At 45.9% G+C, this 23,970-nt stretch overlaps 1 protein-coding gene across 9 annotated transcripts in view; it reads left to right on the top strand.

Moving 5' to 3' along the window:
* DCLK2 (doublecortin like kinase 2) overlaps positions 1 to 23,970 on the top strand; it is a 228,084-nt gene that overhangs the window by 159,350 nt on the left and 44,764 nt on the right. For all 9 annotated transcript variants that reach the window (XR_011561285.1, XR_011561284.1, XR_011561283.1 and 6 more), the window contains 6 exons: positions 7,911 to 8,030; positions 8,611 to 8,757; positions 16,994 to 17,127; positions 17,529 to 17,606; positions 22,571 to 22,667; positions 23,375 to 23,455. Coding sequence is in view for 6 of the 9 variants with exons in the window: in XM_070770127.1 (XP_070626228.1) it covers positions 7,911 to 8,030; positions 8,611 to 8,757; positions 16,994 to 17,127; positions 17,529 to 17,606; positions 22,571 to 22,667; positions 23,375 to 23,455 (657 nt within the window). In the remaining 3 variants the exon portion in view is untranslated. The remainder of the gene's footprint in view (positions 1 to 7,910; positions 8,031 to 8,610; positions 8,758 to 16,993; positions 17,128 to 17,528; positions 17,607 to 22,570; positions 22,668 to 23,374; positions 23,456 to 23,970) is intronic.

The raw sequence follows: 23,970 nt of genomic DNA, 5'->3' as shown, positions 1-23,970 counted from the left end.
CTTTGACATAGCCTTTCTTTGGGATTGGAATGAAAACTGACCTTTTCCAGTCCTGTGGCCACTGCTGAGTTTTCCAAATTTGCTGGCATATTGAGTGCAGCACTTTCACAGCATCATCTTTCAGGATTTGAAATAGCTCAACTGGAATTCCATCACCTCCACTAGCTTTGTTTGTAGTGATGCTTCCTAAGGCCCACTTGAGTTCACATTCCAGGATGTCTGGCTCTAGGTGAGTGATCACACCATCGTGATTATGTTGGTCATGAAGATCTTTTTTGTACAGTTCTTCTGTGTATTTTTGCCACCTCTTCTTGATAACTTCTGCTTCTGTTAGGTCCATACCATTTCTGTTGTTTATCGAGCCCGTCTTTGCATGAAGTGTTCCCTTGGTATCTCTAATTTTCTTGAAGAGATCTCTAGTGTCAGTAGTAGTAAAAAGGATCTTCATGCCAAAAAAATACAGTCTGATACACCAACTGTTAAGACAAATGAATAGGTCACTTCAAACATTTGGGTGAAGAAAAAAAAAATTGAGGTATTGTTTTTCCTCGTTATTGAATGTCATTGTATTTTTATAATTCATGCTCATATAGTTAGTTTTCATCCTTCTATTTTGCTTACTTGAGCAATTATTTCCACATTGTATAAAATTATAATTTCAAAACTTTAAAAAAAATGTATAGTTGATTACAATATTGTGCTGCTTTCAGGTGTACAGCAAAGTGATTCAGTTATTTCTTTTCAGATTATATCAGTATCCCATTATGGGTCATTATAGGATGTACAGTAAATCCTTGTTGCATGTCTGTTTTATGGGTAGTAGTTTGTATCTGTTCATCTCATACTTGTTTTCAATAAGTAGATTTTTCCACTGAATTTTATTCTTCGGAAAAAACAGTATAGAGAATTTTTTTTAAAAACAAAATCTTAGGGCAGGTATTAAGACACTCTCCTGGGGGCATTGTTCGTTACCTCTGCTTTGTGAGATGTACACAGAAAAGTAATAATGCTGAAAACGATATCTGCCATTTATCAAAATGTAATGTCTATCCAAAATGTATTATCTATCCATTTATCAAAGTGTATTATCTACCAAGGCTTGGACATGTAGGAATTTTGCACATTACCTTTAATGACTTGCAAAACAGATGTATTGGTTTTCCAGATAAAGAAACAGAAATACAGATTAGAGAGCTTCCCAGAAGTCACACAGAGACAGCAGTGATGGGATCTTTGGGTTAGTCCATCATGTTCCTCCTCCAAGTTCAATTTCTGCCTTTGTTCCTGTAATAAGAACCTGGGGGAAAATTCTTAACCTCCGACTTTCTATTTGCTTTTTCTGTAATGTGTATGAGTGTTATTAGATTAATTCACTGTTTATCTAACATCTGATGTTTGTGTGAGATTCTGTGCTAGGAACAAGGTGATTTAACCTACAAATTAATACCAATTCTGTAAAGAGTGTTTTGGGAGTGCAGGGAAGCAGATGAGAGAGAAGCAGATGCTCAGTGGTGATGCCTTAGAGCAAGAAGCATTGGAGCTGAACTAGAGCAGTGGGGTAGTGGCAGACTGCAGTCCACGGAGTCACAAAGAGTCCGACGTGACTGAATGACTGAGCATGCACACGCGCGCACGTGGGGCTTGAATGGGCAGGAATGACAGAAGAGCCTTAGAGGCAGTCAGCACAGCCTGAGCAGGGGCCCAGGAGATGGGAAGCAGATTGGGTTCTTCCAAGTAGGAGATTGTCTTAAGTTGAAGTAGAGTTCATTTATAATGTTGTCTTTCTGGTTTACAGCAAAAAGATTCAATTACACATATGTATTTTTAAATTATAGGTTGTTACAATGGTGAAAAGAGTTCCCTGTGCTCTACAGTAGGACCTGGTCGTAGTAGGGGTGTACTAGTTTGTTAATACCAAACTCCTAATTTATCCCTTCCCCACCCGCTTTCCCTTTTCGTAACCAGTTTGTTTCCTATGTCTGTGAGTCTGTTTCTGTTTCGTAGATAATTTCTTTTGTGTCGCATTTTAGATTCACATACAAGTGACTTGGGCCTTCCCTGGTGGCTCAGTGGTAACGAATCTGCCCACATGCAGGAGACCCGGGTTTGATCCCTGGGTCAGGAAGATCCCCTGGAGGAGGAAATGACAACCCACCCCAGTGTTTGATGTCGTATGGTGTCACATTTGTCTTTATCTGACTCTGGTCACTTAGTGATATCTCTAGGTCCATCCGCATTGCCGCATATGGCATTATTTCCTTCTCTTTACGGCTGAGTAATAGTCCATCGTGTATGTGCACCAGGTTTCCTTCTGGTGATGGACATTTAGGTTGCCTTCATGTCTTGACTGGAGAAGACAATGGCACCCCACTCCAGTACTCTTGCCTGGAAAATCCCATGGACGGAGGAGCCTGGTGGGCTGCAGTCCACGGGGTTGCTAAGAGTTGGACATGACTGAGCGACTTCACTTTCACTTTTCACTTTCATGCATCGGAGAAGGAAATGGCAACCCGCTCCAGTGTTCTTGCCTAGAGAATCCCAGGGACAGGGGAGCCTGGTGGGCTGCCATCTATGGGGTCGCACAGAGTCGGACACGACTGAAGTGACTTAGCAGTAGCAACAGCAGCAGCATGTCTTGACTATTGTAAAAAGTGCTGCAGTGAACACTGGGGGCATGTATCTTTTTGAATTAGAGTTTTCTCCGGGCATATGTCCGGGAGTGGAATTGCAGGAGAATATGGTAACTCTACTTGTAGTTTTTTTAAGGAACCTCCATACTGTTCTCCTTAGTGGTAGCACCAATTTTTATTCCCACCAACAGTGTCTGAAGGTTCCCTTTTCTCTACACCCTTCTCCAGAATTTATTTATTTATAGACTTTTTAATGATGGCCATTCTGACTGGTGTGAAGTGATATCTGATTGTAGTTTTGATTTACATTTCTATGACAGTTAGCAGTGTTGAGCCTAATTTCGTGTACCTACTGGTCATCTGTAAGCTTTCTTCAGAGAAATGTCTTTTTAGGTCTTCTGCCCATTTTTTGATTTGGTTGTTTGTTATTTTGAATTGTATGAGTTGTTTATATATTTTGGAAATTAAGCCCTTGTTTGCAAATATTTTCTCCCAGTCTGTAAGTTGTCTTTTTATTTTGTTTATGGTTTCCTTTGCTGTATGAAAGCTTATAAGTTTAATTAGTTTATTTTTGCTTTTATTTCTATTGCTTTGGGGGACTGACCTGAAGTCAGAATGTTTTGCCTGTGTCCTCTCCTCAGAGTTTTATGGTGCCCTATTTTATATTTAAGTCTTTAAACCATTTTGAGTTTTGTGTGTGTGTGTGTGTATGGTGTGAGGGAGTGTTCTGACTTCATTGATTTACATACCAAGTAGGAGATTTTTGCAAGATCTACCTTGGGGCCAGATTTATGGAGGCTTTTGAGAAGGCTATGATGTTGATAAATTTAAGACTTCTTCTATGCCTAATATTCTAAATGATAATCATTCTAAATATTTACTGAATCCCCACAATGTGTGAAGCCTGGCGCTTTCTGTAGTGTGCTTAGAAGTGGCCCTTCCCTCCTTTTCTCCCCAGAGTTCTGCATTCATTATCTACATGTTATGGGTCAGGGCAGGACAAAAATCTAAATGTATGCTATATTATCTTCCTGAGGCTGTTGGAATAACTTTCCAACCAGCTTGATGACTTACAGCATTTTTCTCACTGTTTCAGGGGCTGAACTCTGAAATCCACTTTCGCTCTGCAGGCCGTGGGGGGAAATCTGTTCCTTGACTCTAAGTAGCTTCTGGTAGCTGACAGTATTCCTTGCCTTGGAGGACCACATCACTCGAACTCCGCCTCCAGCTTCACACCTCCCTCTCTTCTTTGTGTTTATTTTTCTTCTTCTGACTGTGAACTTTCCCTCTGCCTCTGTCTACAAGACACTTGTAATGGCACCCAGAAAATCTACAGTTTTTTCTTTGTTGCAGTGGCTTTAATCATATCCCCAGAGACGTTTTTTCCCCTCAAGTACAGTAGTATTTACAAGTTCTAGGCATTAAGACCTGATAACTTTGTGTGGCCATTATTCAACCAACCACACTCATCACATATAACTATTGAACATCTCATCTCTCTCACTGTATCATCCTCAGCGGTACTCACCCCACAATATAGATACCAGCTGTAAAACTTTTAACAGTGAGCAGTGTGTGATGTGTTTACTCAAGAATGAACAGTGCTGGTTGCTGGAGAGCGAGGTAAACAAAGGCCTTCAAGACAGCAGGGTGAGACCTGTGACTGGAGTAAGCGCAGGGCACTATGACAAATTCGAGGGTTTCCTAACCCAGCCGTGGTTAAGCAGGGGAGGCTACCTGGAGGAGGTGAGATTCCCCCATGGTTCTGAGGAATAAGTAGGAGTTCACTAAGAAGTGGGGAAAGAAAGTTCCAGACAAAATTGCCTTTGCAGATGCCTGGAGGCCTAGAAAAAAGATTGGCAAAAGGGATAAAGAGGGAATGGATGTATTCTGAGGCTACTGAGAAGGCAGGCCTGGTGGCGATGGGTGACTGATGAGCTGGGCAGGAGGATGCAGGAGGGAGGGTCAGGGCAGAATGCCCTTCTGCTCCGGGCATCCAGGTTCATTCAATGAGACAAAGGACACAGGTGGGAAAGACTGGACACAAGATGAATCGTTTGGTTTGGGAGCGTTGTTTATTCCCCAAATCCATTTGTCTCTGGCTCTGTCTCTCTTTTAGATGTTAAAAACCACCCTGGCCAAGGATAAGGCTGCATCCTTTGCCAAGTTGGCAGTTTTCTTTGTCATTTATTCTCACACACAAAACCTTGGCATACTGCCAGGAAATGATTCATATGTAAATTATCTGGAGTTAAAATCATGAATCACTTAACATAAATAATGGTGGGTGGTTGAATAATGTAAGTTCAGTACAGTTCGAGAGAAAAGTGATGTTCATCTTGTGTTTAGAAATAATTTTTCTGGAAAATGTAACCTAGAGAGCATCTTTATATATTAGAAACAGTGATTACATACGGGCTGTTTAAGAAGTAGGAAGATAACATTTGTAAAGATTTTTGTGCACCGTTCCATTTTGCTTCTGAGGATGGTTTACTTTAAAAAGTGGATTGTTCCTTCAAAGACATTTTTACAGACATAGTCAGAGGTTGGGAAACAAATAGCTCCCACATCCCAACAAAAACCTTCAGTATGTGCACAGAATACTAGGCATTGTTGAGTAGCATACAGCAAGCCAAGAAAATAAAGAGCGGTGGAAAAAATGTTGTTGGAATATCCACTTAATATTTGACACATAACACGGCCGGAGGCCCAGGGCTAAGTCGCTTACAGTGCATGCCAGAAGAGGCTCTGCGGTGCCTTGCGTGAAGATGACTTTGGAGAGGTGCAGGCTCCCTGAGTGCTGGACTCTATTTTAGCTCCAGTCTGGGTGCATTCTTGGGGTACTGGTGATGTGAATTATTTTATATATGTCCCTGGAAATTAGCATCACATGCAGAGCCCCTGAATAGAGGCACATTTACAGACTCCCCCCAACCTCAGGCGATGGAGAGGCGAGAGGAGAGCTGACAAGATAGATCCATTTAGCTTCAAAATCAAACGCCTGTTTTACTACAGTGTCGATTTGGCGTCACACAGTGAAGTAAACTCATTCGGTTGCCTTACCTGTTCACAGAGATATAGCCACCTTTGCGGTTATTGTGATTAAGGACCCGGTTGGCACAGATGAGCCAAAGGCTTCTAAAGAAGTGTGTGAACACGGACCGTTTTTTGAGTCTTTGTCCCCGTGGCCACAAGGGCTCGGCTGCCAGCTGCTTGCCTTGGGAGGGCCCAGGGCTCTGTGCCTGCCTGGTGATGCTGCCGCTCTGTAAGTCAGCGCTGTGCGGCCGGAGCCGGGTCGGCAGCCCTGCGGCCTCTCCGCCGTGGTCGGTTCCGGTCTGAGACCTGCCCTCTTCCCCGGGCGCCGAGTCCAGAGCCAGCCGAGTCTTCCCAGCCCTACTCATCAGTAGGCATAGCTGCTCTGCTTGGTACAAAGCCTAGTGTGGTGCTGCCTCGAGCCTACCTCAGGGCGGTGCTAACTCTAGTTCCAGCCTTTCAAGGAATCAGTTTCAGGTTGACAGCTGTCATTTTCATTTTGAAAGATTCCAAAAGATGTCAGCTTGGATGTCAGGAATCTAGGTTTGCATCCCCCTACTCAAAGAACTGTTCTAAGAACAAGTGTGGAGATGTTACTCAAGCACCCTGTACAGTGACAGAAAGGGACTCGTTTCCTGGGGAATGGTGGTTTTCTTTCCCCTCTGTGTGTGCTAAGTCATTCAGTCATGTCCAGCTCTTTTCGACCCTATGGACTGTAACCCGCCAGGCTCCTCTGTCTGATTTCCCAGGCAAGAGTACTGGAGTGGGTTGCCATGCCTTCCTCCAAAGGATCTTCCCGACCCAGGGATTGAACACACATCTCCTGAGGCTCCTGCATTGCAGGCAGATTCTTTATCACTAAGCCCCCAGGGAAGCCCTTTTCTTTCCCCTGCTGCTAAGTCGCTTCAGTCGTGTCCGGCTCTGTGCGACCCCATAGACGGCAGCCCACCAGGCTCCCCCGTCCCTGGGATCCTCCAGGCTTCTGTTTAGTGTTTTCAGCGTCATTTGCCAATGTTTGGACAAACACGGTGCATTCAACACTCAAAACACACCACTCACCATGTGCAGGAGGCTGCAACAGACTTTTGTCTGGATATTATTTATTCGCTTGTTATAGTTTATGCTTCCATCTATTGTCCAGAAATATTTGAGCTTTGGGTAAAAATACACACATATGTGGAGGCATGGAGATAAGAGAGGAACCATGAATGGTATACTGGACTAGAGCTAAGATAATGATCTCACTACTGCAGTGGGGCATTCAGGTTAGTTCTGAGATTGATGAGAGCAGAGGAGGCAAAAAGGGTGATGAGAGGGGCACACACATGATGGATATACATGCACGCGTGTGTATCTGGGTACTAAATGATAGCTCTTATAAGGTAAGCTTATATAAAGAAAACTGTTTGAAAACCTAAAGTGTATAATAGGGCAATTAGCAGTCTTACAGAACGTTCCCTAAATTCTAAACAATTCATTATCACAGTTAACGAGGATCAACAAATGTGACATTATGGAGAGATTTTTAACATCTCATAATAGAGCAGTTGTTGTTCATGATTCATGGGCTGGCATACTAAGAATAATTCCTTAATGCCATGAGTACACATTTTGCTACGGTGCTGATCCCACCACAGTGCCCACCAGGACTGACAATCAGGCGGTGTTTTCAGAGAAGTGATTAGAGTTGAAATGAGGATGGTGGTCCCCGTTGTACTACCTGTTTCCTGACTTCTGAAGTACAAGATAGGGAACATCTATCTGGTGAGTGGTTTCATACCCAAATACAGAGGAAGAAAGTTTCTTTTTTCACAAATTTCAACCCAAAAGTCAAATTCATGTTGGTAAATAGCTTAAAACCTAAAAGTGTTTATAAGGCTGGAAGTTGTATCCCATAAGTATGCCAAATTTCCTCACATGCTGTCTTCATTTCTGAGTGATACTGGGAGGGAAAAGTGATTCCAGCTGCATTACAAAGTGCAGGGTGGGAAGCCCAAGCTCTCACAGCATCACGAGCTCTTAAAGTGTTGGGAATGAAGAGGCAGGAGGGGGCGTGCCTTACAGTCCAGGTAGCACACCGAGCCCTTCGAGGGCTGTCTGAAGTCCTGTTGGTTTCCGTCCTGTCCCCAGGGTGTGGTTTGTCTGCGCTCCTGCAGGCTCAGGACCACAGCCCGTGTTGTCCTCTGGCATGCGGGAACAGAGCCTGTTCCGTCGTGTCTGATCCTCCCTCTGAACCCTCTTCCCCAGGAACATCTGATTGAGAATGAAGTGTCGATCCTGCGCAGGGTGAAACATCCCAACATCATCATGCTGATTGAGGAGATGGAGACCGCCACCGAGCTCTTCCTGGTGATGGAACTGGTCAAGGTAAGAGGCGGAGAGACCCCAGGAGAGTCCGTTAGTGCTGGATCCCGAGACTTAGCGGTATTCTCAGAGACCCTTCCTGGAAATGCACGTTGCTGCCTTGAAACTTTCGTTATTTGTGAGATGGGTGTTGATTCATTTGCACGGCACTTGGGTCATTTTTTTTCTCCTCTCCTTCAGGCTGATGAGCTTTGTTTGTCGCCTCATAGCCCTGCCACTGTTGATTTTTTTAATTAAGCTTGTTTTTATTTTGTACTGGAGTATACCCGATTAACAACATTGTGATAGTTTCAGGTGGAAGGCAAAGGGACTCGGCTGTACGTATACATGTATCCATTCTCCCCCAAACCCCAGTCCCATCCAGGCTGCCACATGGCATTGAGCAGAGTTCCCTGTGCTGGACAGTAGGTCCTTGTTGCTTCTGCAGTTTAAACATGGCAGTGTGTACACGTCCATCGCAAGCTCCCTAAGTATCCCTTCCTCCCACCCTTCCCACTTGGTAACCGTAAATTCGTTCTCTATATCTGTGAGTCTGTTTCTGCCACTGTTGATGTTTTGATGTGTTCTTTTACATGTTCTCTAGGGTGGAGATCTCTTCGACGCAATTACCTCTTCGACCAAGTACACGGAGAGGGATGGGAGCGCCATGGTGTACAACCTGGCCAACGCCCTCAGGTACCTCCACGCCCTCAACATCGTGCACCGAGACATCAAGCCCGAGAACCTCTTGGTACGTTGTCTCTGCCTTTCCGTTCCAACTCAGGCCTCTCTCCCTTTAGAGTGACGGGAATCACAGACTGTGCAGACTGTGACATTTTAAAATCTATACCAACCCTGCAAGTAAGGGGCCAAGAGAATTTAAATCTAGAAAATCAAATCAGTGGCCATAAAGTCTTAATGGATTTCTTGAACTGATCTGCACTTCCGCATTTACTGTTTATCAGACATTAGAAAGCGTATTTTCTTTCTTCTTTTCTTGAAAAGTTCTTTGTTTGTGGCTGTGCTGGGTCTTTGCTGCTGTGTGGGCTTTGCTTCAGTTGTGGTGTGGGGGCTTCTCGCTGCAGTGGCTTCTCTGGCTGTGGAGTGTGGACTCGAGGGCAGGCAGCTCAGTAGTTGAAGAACATGGGCTCAGTGGGAGCGTGGGTTCAGTAGTGGTGGCTCCGCGGCACATGGGCTCTTCCGAGACCAAGGATCAAGCCTGTGTCTCCTGCGTTGGCAGGCAGAGTCTTTACCTGTGAGCCACAAGGGAAGCCCAGAAAACCCATTTTCATTTATGTTTTAATGGATGGTACTAACTGGAGAAAGACAAACAGGAAATTACTTTATGATGCAAAAAATTCTGCTGCATAAATTGGTGACAGAATTAGAGGCTCATAGACAGAAGTGGAAGGGTTCACTTGTGTGCAGGACAGAACTTTGAAAACCTAACATAGTCTGTTCAGCTCAGCTTTGTGGGTATGGAGATTGAGCCCCAGGGATGCTGACTCTTCTTGTTGGGAAGTCTTTATCCTGCTGCTCTACAGAGGAGAGGCTACTCTGTTACGGTGCTCGGCATCACAGTCTGGCCCCAGTTCACCCTTCCAGCCTCTTGTCCTGGTCCTCCCTTCCCTACCCATCTGGCCAGCACAGCACTCACCTTAAAGCTAGATGTAACTCACTGAATGGTGGCCTGAATCACTAAATGTAGCTTGCTGACTGGGGACAGTCCTTATGTCTACACTGTAGAGAAATTTCAGAGAAGGCAGTTTGGGAGTTCTCCCTACACAGATCCGCCAGTACACACAAGATACTAGGCCTCTCTGTTCCCGACTTTCAGGGCCGAGCATCACCATCATCATCCCTACTTTTTGGCAAGTGAGGTTATCTGTGTCTCCTCTATCATGTGAGTTCATCCAAACACAGGTTTCCCCCGGCCCCAGAGTTGGTGAAAACCAGACTTTCATCAACAGTGTCAAACCTCATTGTTGATGTTCAAACTGGTCATCATAAAGTGATACAGTGTGCTCAGTCAGTAAAGAATCCACCTGCCAGTGCAGGAGACCTGGGTTTGATCCCTGGATCAAGAAGATCCCTGGAGAAGGAGACGGCCACCCACTCCAGTATTCTTGCCTGGAACATTCCATGGACAGAAGAGTCTGGTGGGCTACATTCCTTGGAGTGGCAAGAGTTGGACACAATTTAGCAACTAAAGCGCCACCATACTGGTCTTGTTTGCAGCATCCTGTCCCCCAGCAAACAGGTTCATTTCATAAGATACTGAACAAGGCATGTCTTGACATTACCCCAGCCTCCTTGAGCAGAGACAGTCAGTCCTGGTCACCTTTGGTTTCTGCTGCACTACCATGGTTCTGTGATTTTATCATTTATTTATCTGTCATTTTCTCTAGGTCAGTTCAGTTCAATTGCTTGGTCGTGTCCGATTCTTTGCGACCCAATAGACTATAGCACACCAGGCCTCCCTGTCCATCATCAACTCCTAGAGTTTACTCAAACTCATGTCCATTGAGTTGGTGATACCATGCAACCATCTCATCCTCTGTCGTCCCCTTCTCCTTCTGCCTTCAATCTTTCCCACCATCAGGGTCTTTTCCAATGAGTCAATTCTTCGCGTGACGTGGCCAAAGTATTGGGAGTTTCAGTTTCAGCATCAGTCCTTTCAATGAATATTCAGGATTGATTTCCTTTAGGATGGACTGGTTGCATCTCCTTGCAGTCCAGTGAATTCTCAAGAGTCTTCTCCAACACCACAATTCAAAAGCATCAATTCTTCGGCACTCAGCTTTCTTTATGGTCCAACTCTCACATCCATACATGACTACTGGAAAAACCATAGCTTTGACTAGATGGACCTTTGTTGGCAAAGTAATGTCTCTGCTTTTGAATATGCTATCTAGGTTGGTCATAACTTTCCTTCCAAGGAATAAGTGTCTTTTAATTTCATGGCTGCAGTCACCATCTGCAGTGATTTTGGAGTCCCCCAAAATAAAGTCTGTCACTGTTTCCACTGATTCCCCATCTATTTGCCATGAAGTGATAGGACCAAATGCCATGATCTTAGTTTTCTGAATGTTGTTTTAAGCCGACTATTTCACTCTCCTCTTTAACTTTCATCAAGAAGCTCTTTAGTTCTTCTTCACTTTCTGCCATAAGGGTGGTGTCATCTGCATATCTGCAATCTTGATTCCAGCTTGTGTTTCATCCAGCCAAGCATTTCTCATGATGTACTCTGCATATAAGTTAAATAAACAGGGTGACAATATGCAACCTTGACGTACTCCTTTCCCGATTTGGAACCAGTCTGTTGTTCCATGTCCAGTTCTAACTGTTGCTTCCTGACCTGCATACAGATTTCTCAAGAGGCAGGTCAGGTGGTCTGGTATTCCCATCTCCTAAAGAATTTTCCACAGTTTGTTGTGATCCACACAGTCAAAGGCTTTGGCATAGTTAATAAAGCAGAAATAGATGTTTTTCTGGAACTCTCTTGCTTTTTCGATGATGCAGCGGATGTTGGCAGTTTGATCTCTGGTTCCTCTGCCTTTTCTAAATCCAACTTGAAAATCTGAAAGTTCATGGTTCACATACTGTTGAAGCCTGGCTTGGAGAATTTTGAGCATTACTTTACTAGCGTGTGAGATGATTGCAATTGTGTGGTAGTTTGAGCATTCTTTGGCGTTGCCTTTCTTTGGAATTGGAATGAACACTGACCTTTTCCAGTCCTGTAGCCACTGCTGAGTTTTCCAAATTTGCTGGCATATTGAGTGCAGCACTTTCACAGCATCATCTTTCAGGATTCTCAATAGCTCAACTGGAATTCCATCACCTCCACTAGCTTTGTTCATAGTGATGGCTTCTAAGGCCCACTTGACTTTGCATTCCAGGATGTCTGGCTCTAGGTGAGTGATCACACCATCGTCATTATCTGGGTCGTGAAGATCTTTTTTGTACAGTTCTTCTGTGTATTCTTGCCACCTCTTCTTGATATCTTCTGCTTCTGTTAGGTCCATACCATTTCTGTCCTTTATTGTGCTCATCTTTGCATGAAATGTTCCCTTGACATCTCTAATATTCTTGAAGACGTCTCTAGTCTTTCCCGTTCTCTAGGTCGTAGGCACCCATAGAGCAGGTGTGTGTTCAGTCACCTGATCTCCTGGGCACTGAGCGAACACACAGTGGGAGAGAAGTCCATGCTGGTGACTGGCCGCGATGGTCACTCAGCTCACCTGAAGCGGACACTCACACCCAGGTCTTTGCACCCTGCGTCCTGCGTGCAGCAGACCAGCAATTGCTGAGCGGAGCTGCTTTGATGGGTAGGCTGAGGCGCCGTTCCTGGGCCCTCCTGATCCACAGTTCTGTTCCCCTTTGGACAGTGCCGTTTGATCACTTTTCAGCGTCCACTTAGAAGCGTGTGACGTTTGTTTTCTTACCGTCTTCTGCCTTCAGGGAATGTGTTTTCTTTCTGTTAGGAAAATAAATACCCCTGGTGTGTGAAGCACGATGTGTCATGGGGTTGGCGTTCTGACCTCTGAGGAGGAGTGGGGACAGTGGCGAAGCAGGCCTCGGGCACATGAGGCCCCGCCGTCCTGCTGCTGCACCGGGAGGCTCGGGGCGTGGTAGCGTCCCCCCAACCCCGCCAGCGCCGGCCGAGCAGAGGTGACAGGGCTCCCCGGTGTTCCCGAGGACACCCTGCCCTCCACGGCCCCCATCCCTCAGCCTTTGCTCTCATTACCCATCCGGGAAGAGACCGTGGCGGGGACTGACGGCCCCAGCCTGCCGCGTCTCGGGCGGCGGCCAGGAGACCAGAGTCAGGGCCTCATCTGCCTCCCCTGCCCTGGCCCCACCCGCCCCAGCCCCGCTCTGCCGCCCAAAGGGGAGGAGGAGGAGGAGGAGGAGGATGGTCAACCTGGATGAGACCTGCATGAGGCTCCCCTGTGACGTGCGAGGCCCCTGGGGTCGGGCTGTGGACACTCTTCATCGCACGTCTCAGTAAGATACGTGTCTGCCACTGCCGACCCAAGGGGACCCCCGGCAGACCTAGAGACAGTTAGCACGCTGGCGTCAGCCCGGGATGAGAGTGCCATCGCGGCGCTAGAAGCCAGTCCACAGAGGGGCTGCCAGCCCCTGCTACTCTGAGAGAATCCTATCTGTGAGCACCAGGGCATTCAGACGTCTCATTTGCATCCCCTCGTCTGGCAGCTGTGTCGTAATTTAAACCCTGCCAGCAGAGATGTATGGGTCGCCGTGTCAGGGAGCACAGGGGTGGCCATTAATGCCATGAGTTACAGCCAGTGGTGCCCGGTCAGAGTTAACTGTGAGAGACCAGTGATAAATTCCGCCTTTCCAGGGGTTCTGGGGACAGGGGAGAGGAGAGGGCTGGTTTCTCATATTTGAGGTCCTTCTAAATCACGGTGCTGACATTTTATTTAGAGAACTTGCAGCATGCAGTTTGTATGTGGGATGTTTTGCATCTGAGAGCAGCTTGAGACAGGGCCTCTCGGCTGGTGGCGGAGCATCTGCGCACAGCAGAGCCGGCGTTCCCACGCGGGTGCTGGGCTACGTCCTCCCCAGGGTCTGTACGCCCTGTAGCCTTTCAGACTACAGGGGAGTGCAGCGGATGGGAGTGGACTTGTTTGGAATCCCACTTGGCCACCCGCTCGAAACTTGATTTTGCCGGGCCTCGGTTTCCTCGTCTGTAAAGTAGAATAACAGCTCCCTTCCTAGTTGCCCAGCAGGGTGACTACAGAAGTGCGATGAGACGGTGTTTGGGAGACTGTGGGAATCTTCCAGGCCTGTGAGGAGAACTGAACTCTGCCAGAATGAGGCCTTGGAGTCGCTCTGCGTTTATCACCTCTTCCTTAAGATTGGTCTCCTAAAGCAAAGCCCTGCGTGTGCCAGTGTCGGCCTCTTAAAGGAGTCTCATAAGTGTGTGTGTGTGTACCTGCAGATGTATAGGGGTGTATATATATTTTCCTTATGTTCTTTTTCACATATTTGCCTCTGTGTCTAGCACTGACGAGAGATGAATCAGGTAAAACATTATCAGTTCAGGCTTGTCTGCCCTATTTGACACTTCCCTTTTGATGTTTAGCCAGAGTACCCCTTGCTCAAACATTATTCAGTGACTATAGACTCTTCAGTCCCTTTCTGTTTATGCTCCTGCATCTGACTCTGAATTCCTTGTAGAGGATGTGAAAAATGGGACTTCTGGGACCTCTGAGTGTCCAACAACAGCTCTTAAATATCCCTAGGCATCCCTAAATTGAACGTCTAAAATAAACATGATTAAAAAAAAAAAAAGAAAAGTACTTAATGAGCATATTGTAAAGTTGTAAAAACAAAGTGACGTTAACAAAACTTTTTTTTACTCTCATGATACATTTAGAATTATAATGTTCTTATCACTGCAATTGCGTAGGGAATTTCTAAAGTCTGGGTTGCAATAAATGCATCATAAATTCTAACTATAATTCAGATTGTTCTCGTTAATGTTTACATTAAACGTAATGGATGGAAAGTCGTCCTAAGACGAAGCATGACTAAGAACCTGGTTTCTGCTGCTTTAGGCTGAATCCTTAGTAGCTTTGAATATGCTTCTGCTGAGCTGTGGGCTGACGCAAAGTGATAAATATCTGTGAGGGCACCCAAATCCTCACCCTCAGTCCTAGGAAACTGAAAAGTCATAAAGATGCTTGCTGAGCGTGGTCTTTGGTACATCAGCGTGGAAGCAATTATTCAAGTACTGAGGTGAAAACTAATCCTCTTCAACTGCTGAGAAGCATCCCAAGCGAGAAGGGTATTTCAGTGGTCCCCCTTGAAAAATGCCTATTAAGATGGGGGTCATTGGCATTAGGAAGGCCTGAGGTTTTTGTTGTTTTTTTTTTATTGAGGAGTATATAATAATCACTCCCCATCATTAAGTATCAGACTGATGGACGGTGTCGTTAATGTGCTTATCTTGAAAAAACATCATTTGCTAAATTTTTCTCTTCCTTTAGTAAGTAGTGATTTAGATAAAAATCTGGTTCCGTTCATAGTGGGAGACAAGGAAACACAAACAAACGTGTAAAATGTAAAAGTAGAGGAAAGATATGACATAAGTACATATTAGGTTTTTGCAGTTATTTTGAAATTCAGTGTTTTCAGAATGGACATCTAAGAGGCAAATTGCTTATTAAAACTCATACGGTCAGGTCTCAGATTATGTTCTTATATACACTTGTTTGCTTCGAAAACCATCCATTTAAAATAACTTCCAGACTTTTATCCCATAAGGAAAGTCTGCTTATATATAAAATTAATTTTTCTGAATTATGGAACGAGCATGTGTTCATTGTAAACATTCTGGAAACTTCTGAAAAGTATAAAGAAGAAAAGTACAGTAACCTTTAATGCTGCCATCTAGCATAAGCTTAACATTTTAGGGTATTACTATATATATATTATATTATATATATATTATAATATATATATTATATATTAAATATATAGAGTAATATATATATTATATAATATATATTATATATTAAAAAGGAACATTCAAAATTATATATATTTAATATATATATTATATATTAAATATATATATAGTAATATATATATTATATATTATATAATAATATATATTGTGTATTAAAGAAAAAGGAACATTCAAAATTATATAATTTTGAATGTTCCTTTTTCTTTAATACACTGAGTATTTCCCATAGGATTAATATTTGCCTGAATTGTGCTTATTAGTGACTCCATAATATCACTGTAGGAATTTGCTATGATTTATTAAGTCATTAACCTGTTGGCCACTTATGTTGCTTCTATTTTTTAAAAACCAGAAGATGAATTCTGAGGTTGGCATTCTTGGGTATAACCTTTGGATCCATCTCTGTTCCCTTACAGCAGGTTCTTAGAAGTGAATTTACAGATCACAGGTTATTAAGGATATGAAGAAATTTACATAGGACTGCCATACTTTCTAGAAAAGTTGCTTCGATGTCAGCAAACACATCACATCCTCACCAGCACTGTTAAACCTTTTCCAAGATGATGATCCACCTGATCTAATCAGCCATTCCTTCCAGGAAAGAAGGAGCATTCACCCAGTCCTGATCTGAGCTTCATCTCATTTCACTCTCACACCAGCACTGTGAGCCAGGGACCAGCTGTTATCCCATTTCACAGATGACGAAACATGCCCAGGGTGGATGAGGGGCTTTCAGGGGTCAGGTCACCAGACAAATGGGTGGAGTGTTTCGTCCTGCAGGCTTGGGCTGTCTCATCCCAAAGATCATTTTCTTTCTAGATTTCCAAAGTTCTCCCCTAGGTTGGATCACTGTTTATACTCATCGTTGTCTAGAGAGCAAGTCCTAATTGTATCTTGTAAACTAAACGTGAGTTGGAGAGCACCTAGTGCTTTAGTGGACAACCTCTAGTAAACACCATTTCTGAGGCTCTCAAGTGCCAACCCCCACCCCCACCCCGACACGCATGCAGCGGAGGTCAGCGTCCTGCCTTGAGGCTCAGGGGCCTCTCAAGCAAACCAGGTAAGCCGCCCACCTCCCCTCAGCATGCACGCGTGTTCATTCTACTAAATATCTATGAAATATTTTTTCCATATTTCACACAATCAAAATCACACGCAACATCTCTAAAAAAAAAATATATATATATATATAGCTTTAAAAAGCAAGAGAGGGACTTCCCTGATGGTCCAGTGGTCGAGACGCCGGGCTTCTGATGCAGGGGCTGCAGGTTCAGTTCCCTGGTCGGGGGACTAAGATGCCACGTGGCCAAAAAATCAAAACACAAAACTAAAAAGCAGCAGAGATAAACCATGGACTTAATATCAGAAGGAGAGGTTTCTTATGATTTGTTGGTAAATGTATCTGTGTCATTTCTGCCCAATTCCAGAGGCTCCCCGCCTTGCGATCACTGAGGGAAAAACACTTCTGAGCATTCGCTGGTTTCTGTTCCAGGTGTGCGAATATCCTGATGGGACCAAGTCTCTGAAGCTGGGAGACTTCGGGCTGGCCACTGTGGTGGAAGGCCCACTGTACACTGTCTGCGGCACCCCGACTTACGTGGCCCCCGAAATCATTGCTGAAACCGGGTATGCCTCCTATGGGGTTGGGTTAGTGCTTGAACTCTGGGAACAGGTATATTTGCCACGACTGCTGCTGTGGACTCTCATGCCTCCCGGGAACATGGTGGGTGGGAGAGGCTGATTCCCGCACCGTGACTTTGATCCCAGGAACTCCAGTTTGTGCTTGTACTTCCAAGAGCCCTGGGCCTGGACCTCTGTCCCAAGGCCAGTCTTGGAATCCAGATAGTGGAGAGTTTGGGAGAAGAGCAGTACCTTTGTCCAAAGGGTAGTTCATTCATCTGCATGAAACGAGTGGTTTGGTACTGAAAGGCCTTTTCCCCTAACAAACCAAGGCATGTCCTCCAGTCCTGTGGCGGGTTCGTGGGAGTGGCGTCCTGTCTCTCCTCCCACCCGCTCTGTTTCCCCAGCTATGGCCTGAAGGTGGACGTCTGGGCGGCTGGCGTGATCACGTACATACTGCTCTGTGGCTTCCCACCCTTCCGAAGGTCAGTGGCTCTTCAAGTGACCATCTTTGAACTGTAAAGTCTCTCCCTTTGATCGGGAAGCAGACATTCTACTCCTAGCAATCAGGACTGGAAGCGGGTCAATAAAAATGTCAGTAAAAAAATTGTATAAATGTACTGTTCACTTTTAAATCTTAATTTACAACCTATTAATGTATATTCCGCGTCCCCACTTTGGAGGCGACCCAGCCCTCTGCTCTGTGCCTGGCCCCCAGGGTTTCCCATGGTCATTCTTGCGTAAATCTCACCCCGCAGTCCAGTGTCTATGACTTCCATTCCCAGTCTTTTTCAAGAGTAGTGAGATTTAAAGATGCTCGCCAAGCAATCTGATCCTCCCAGGTAAGACTTTCTCCAGTTCTTAAGGGTTGTCTCTCCTACCTAATCTGACAGCTGTTTTTTTTTACCAACTCACTTTGCGGAGCATTTGACCTGGTTCTTGCAGACACAGGGAACTTATTCTTTTTCAATTAATTTTGTCCATTTACATACTATTTGGTTAAGGAGCATTACAAATACTTTTGGCATCAACAGGCCTGGGAAGAGCAGATTGACCCTTGATGACCATACACTCACCTGCTGGGAGGACAGGTCACGGGGTCAGGGTGTGTGGTGGGGACACCCCTCCTGAGCGGTGTACGAACAGGGGCCGTGTGGGGCTTCGCTGTACTGTCTCTCTTTACCAGTGCCATCTCCCTCTGAAGCACATGAACACTTTGAAGCAGATGTTAATCTAATGATGCAAGTTTGATGGTTTTCCTCTGACTTTTCTTGAATGCTGTTTTCCTTTTAATCTTTTTGTATGGTCATTTTACAACTGTTTGTAGAGTAGCTCCAGTGGGCCGGGCATCCTTCTAAGTTCTGGGAAGAGTGGGAAACAAGACTTACCCTGTAAGGCCATAGTGTTTGTAGTGTGCAGTCAGTCAGTAAGGGAAAAAATAGATTTATTTCTTCCCTCTCTCCTCCCACATTTTATTATAAAAGCTTTTTATTATACACACTTTATTATAAAAGCTTTCAAACATACAGAAAAGTACAAAGACACGACATTTATCTTTTTTTAAAATGATCTATTTTTAAAATATATTTTTTAACACTGGGTCTTGGTTGTGGCATGTGGGATCTAGTTCCCTGACCAGAGATTAAACCTGGGCGTCCTGTATTAGGGGCATGGAGTCTTAGCCACTGGACCACCAGGGAAGCCCCTAATGATCAATTTTTAGTTGAGTTGAATAGTTGTTGTTGTTTTTGCTTACATTAAATACAGGAATAACACAGATATCAGTCTCTACTTTTGAGAGGCTTATTGGTTTGAAAACACAGCATGAGAATATTGATCAAGCAGAATAACTGAGCGTGAGTTCATGCCAAGTTGAGGGCAGGCTCAGCTGAGCACTGGAAATCACAAAAGGTTTAATGAGAGATACAACACTGGAGTGGGAACTCGTCCTCGTGGCGTGGCTTGGGTTTCTCTAGGTTGGGCTCCTTCCGTCTGGCCATCCATCAACATCTTGGTTTTCCACTGAGATCATTGCCAAGGTGGGTTATTCAGACTGTAGGATATGACATATCTTAGTTTTTACTGAAGAATAGATTTGTTCTAAAAGTAGGGCTATGAATCATTCTGTGGATCGATTGAGCCATTCTCTTGCCTGGGCTGGCCTAGCGGGAGCCTGAGGTCCAGTGTAGCTCACTCACATGCCTGGTAGCGGCTCAGTGTCAGCTGGGACCACAGATTTGACTTAGCCACGTGCCCTCCAGCATCTGAGAGCGAGCATGGGCTTCACACAATGGTGGTGACAGCTTCCTCAAAGCAGCCAGAGAGAGCAAGTTCCTGCCTGAGTACCTTCCAGATCTCTGCTTGCTTCACATTTCTTGATTAATGTCCCATTGATCAAATGAAATCAAATAGCTAAGCCTGGGGTAAATGTGGGAGAAGTTTGTGTCCAAAGAAGGAGGGAAGTAATTCGGGGCTGTTTTTACAGTCACACGGTGCCCTAGCTGGTTTCAGTGATGACTTGCTTTGGGAACCAGTCAAACGCAGAGGGTAGTGCGGTTTGATAGCAGGTAACCCAAGGGCCTGGGGCTTCCCTAGTGACTCGGTAAAGAACTTGCCTGCCAATGCAGGAGATGTGGGTTCTATCCCTGGGTCAGGATTAGCCTTCCAGAAATGGCAACCCACTCCAGTATTCTTGCTTGGAGAATCCCATGGACAGGAGCCTGCCGGGCTGCAGTGCATAGCATCGCAGAATCAGACACACCTGAGCAGCCAACCAACAGCAACAAATCCAAGGTCCATTTACAGCAGAGTTTCCCTCTTTGGTTAAGCCAAGTTGAGAGCAGTTGGAGCAAGGTATGGAGGAGCAGTTGTAGAGGAATGTGTGCTCACAACTCCCTCTAGTGTTTCCATTTGCCAGTGCAGCCTAGAAGTTTTTTTTCTTTGACTTCCTTTTTACTGTTTAACAAAAGAAAGACTCGAATTAACAATACGTATCTATTGTGACTAGTTACCTTGTTCTCTCTGTGGGATCTTCAGATCAGTCTGGCTAATCAAAAGCAGTAGAAGTACATTCTGAAAGCTGCTGCCTTAGAGGTTATATTCAGAAGCTGGTCCTGTAACTCTAGATAGCTTACCTTTGAAAATGTTTTCCCTCTCTCATATCATGTTGTGATGAAAGAGAATTTATTATGTTACATGTTAGTTGTGGAAGCATCTTCATAGCATAGAGAAACATTCTGGATAGATTTTATAACCTACTATAATAGAGTCGGACACGACTGAAGCGACTTAGCAGCAGTAGCAGCATAGAACTGGTGGAGAAGGAAATGGCAACCCACTCCAGTATTCTTGCTAGAGAATCCCAGGGACAGAGGAGCCTGGTGGGCTGCCGTCTATGGGGTCGCACAGAGTCGGACATGACTGAAACGACTTAGCATAGCATAATATAAAATATTTACATATTTTATATATCATATATATCAAACTATGGAAATGGTCCTTTAAATAATGATAAATGACTATGGTTTAAGATTAAGCAAATCTGCATAAATTTGCTTCTAAAATAAAAGTCTTTCAACAGATATCTCAAAATATTTTCATTGTTCTCTAAAAAAGATTAATTGAACCCAAAGCTTTTTAATTAAAATTGTTCCTTGGAATTGACAGTTTGAGCTTCTTTAACTCTAGCATTTCCCATTCTTTTTTCAGGATTTTCGGGCATTAGTCCTAGGCTGACATGTAATATTTCATTGTTACTGAGAAGAATGTTGCTTTTCCAGGGTTTAGGAATTGCCTAAGGAAGTCTGTTCTTAGGGCCACTGATAACAAATAATACTTGCCTGACTATCCTGAGATGTTTGACGTTTCTCTTAAACACACACCCATACCCCCTCTAAGTGAAATGTTTTGCACATCATTTGTGAAATAGCTTATGACATTTTTCAGGTTACCTCATCTGACCTTTAACACCTCGGCACTGGAAAGAGTGTATACTCAGAGTCTTTTGCTGTTTTCAGAGTTTTTTCTTACTGGGCACTTCCAGACTTACTGCACTATACTGTTTGAGAATTAAAAAGTGGCTCAGAGGGTAAAGCATCTGCCTGCAATGTGGGAGACCCGGGTTCAATCCCTGGGTTGGGAAGATTCCCTGGAGAAGGAACTGGCAACCCACTCCACTATTCTTGCCTGGAAAATCCCATGGATGGAGGAGCCTGGCAGGCTACGGCCAATGGGGTTGTAAAAAGTCAGACACAACTGAGCGACTAATACTTACTGGGGTTGTAAAGAGTCAGACACAACTGAGCGACTAATACTTACTTACACTTATTTGCCAAGTGAGACTGAACTGCTCCTGGATTTTGACCTTGACTCCACCAGCCCATCCTGAGTTTTCTTCTAGGCTTTGCAGTGGCCTAGAGAGCCAGTGACTTGCTTCCCACTCTGGCCATTGATGCGTCCACCAAGGGAAGGGGCCATGTGGCCGTGGAGATGCAGTTTTCTGGGAGGTAGGGGAGGTCCAGTTTCCTGAGTTTTTCCCAGCAGTATTGCCGCATTTCCCTGGCACTGTCCATCAAAAATCAAGTCATCTTTTACTCTTTAGATACCTGTGCACAGGTGCACCTCTGAGAGAGGCAGGCAGGGAGGGGTGCCCACCTAGGGGGCCTCCAACCCTGCAGTTCTAGGGGGTGTCCTCAGATGATGGGCTTTTGCTCTCACACTGAGCTTCAGTGAAAGGGTTCAGTGGGGAGCGTGTTCTGCTGTGAATGTTTATCCAGATTCTGAACTCCTTATAGCTTTCCCATGGGTTGGCTGCTTCGCTGATCTTTGGCTGTTTTGTTGGGAAAGTAGAAGGGGGAAGGACAAGGAGATCTGACTCAGGTTTGCCGCTTCCCCCACTTATTATTATACCATGAATGATTGAGGGCAGATGCCGAGCTGCTTTTTTTTTTAAATGAAGACTTAATGTTTTTTGTGGATTCCATTTTTTCTTGAGTCTTTGTTTTTTGTGGAAAAATACATGTAACATAAACTCTATCCCTTGAACCATTTGCAAGTGTACAATTTCAAGTGTTAAGTGGTATTAAATACATTTAAACCATTGGGTAAGTGTCACCACCACCCATCTCCAGAACATCTTTGTCTTCCCACGCTGAAACCTGGTGCCCACCAAACAGCGTTCTTGCATCTCTGCTCCTTTCTCTCTCTGCCCTGCTCCTCCTTTCTCCGCCCTCCTCCCCTCTGTCGCTGATTCCCAGGCCCCTGGAAGTGTTCCTTGGTTCATCACCTAGAAGGGAGAGTGTGTCATCCCAAGCGCCGTTGAGAGGCACAGCCAACCTGTGAAATGCCCACGCTAGAGACACTGGGCTGCCCTGTCCCCCGTCCCCGTGAGCTTTTTATTACAAAGCCGAATGGTGACGCTGACTCTTCTGTTTCTCTGTCACTGACTCAGTGAGAACAACCTCCAGGAAGATCTCTTCGACCAGATCTTGGCCGGGAAGCTGGAGTTCCCAGCCCCCTACTGGGACAACATCACAGACTCGGCCAAGGTACCCATCCTGGCCTGGCTCTGGGGGCGGTGGTGTGTTGAGGGGCCCTCGCCTGTCCCAGAGGATGGTGGCACATCGAGGGGCCCTCGCCTGTGGGCTGTTGTCGTGTTGAGGGGCCCTCGCCTGTCCCGGGGGGCTGTCGTCGTGTTGAGGGGCCCTCGCCTGTCCCGGGGGGCTGTTGCCGCTCTTGGTGTTGAGCTCCGGGTCTGTCTGGTCATGTGGCTCACTCCGCAGCGTGGTGCCTGAAATACTTCGCCAGATTCTGAAAGCCGGCCTGGCTGTCTTCCCAGTGTGCCGAGGCCACCCCCTTAGGGCTTACAGACGCTTCTCTAAGGCCTCCCTGTGTGTCCCTTCATTTGTCCGAGAGCTGTGTCATAGCCCCCCTCGGCCTGCAGGCGAGGCCCCGTGCGGCCTGTGGCGTTGCCAGAAGGGGCAGCTCCGCAGCACCGGGCTGTGGATGACGGTGGTGGCCAGAGCCCGTAGGAGGGGACGCCGTGGTTTGTGTGGACTCGGGCGAGACCTCTCGTCTCGGTGCTGCTGACGCGGCGGCCATGCCTGGGGAGGTGGCCGTGTGATCGCTTCTGCGTCCAAATACCGAGCTGTGGTGCTGGCTGTCCCCTGAGGCACTCGGTGCAAACTCACGGTTCCTGTCTGTTGTTAGTCACCCCACTTCTGTCCCCTCTGTCCTCTCCTCTCTTTCTTCCCAGGAATTAATCAGTCAGATGCTTCAGGTCAATGTTGAAGCGAGGTGCACAGCAGGACAGATCCTGAGTCACCCCTGGGTGTCCGTAAGTACCCACGTCCCCAGGGAACCGATGTCTCTGTGTCCTCCTCGCCTGGGCTGTGGTGCAGACCGAGTTCTGGGTCCACGTCCTGTGGCGGATCGAGCGTCCTTTTCCGTAATGAGCAAGCAGCATGCAGCCTGCTCTCTGGCCGGACACAGCTGGCGCCAGGCTCCCTCTGTGAGTGGCCGGGCTCATCACAACCTCTGCAGGCCGTGGCGTCCTCGCCTGTGAGGTGCGGGGATTGGCCAGGATGCTCTCTGAGGGCCTCTTCCTGTCATCCTGGAGTTTGAGAGTCTTCAGAGCTTGCCCAGAGATGAGCCTGTGTCAGAGCCTGATCTCTGCCTTCCTGGCATGTGGTCACGGGAGCACTCCTGCTCCCGGTGGGGCAGGCGGGAGCTGAGTGGAGGATGTGTGATGTTCGGAGAGTCCTCTGAGTGTGGGCAGTGCCTCGGGGCCCGGGTGAAACAGTTCACACCAGGGGAGTCTGGGTCCCCCTCAGTCCTGGGAGCCTGGGGCAG

This window comes from Bos indicus, chromosome 17 (assembly GCF_029378745.1).
Source record: "Bos indicus isolate NIAB-ARS_2022 breed Sahiwal x Tharparkar chromosome 17, NIAB-ARS_B.indTharparkar_mat_pri_1.0, whole genome shotgun sequence".
In the NCBI taxonomy this organism is placed as follows: domain Eukaryota; kingdom Metazoa; phylum Chordata; class Mammalia; order Artiodactyla; family Bovidae; genus Bos; species Bos indicus.
Note: the sequence above shows the minus strand (reverse complement) of the source record. Positions and strands in the feature narration are given on the sequence as shown.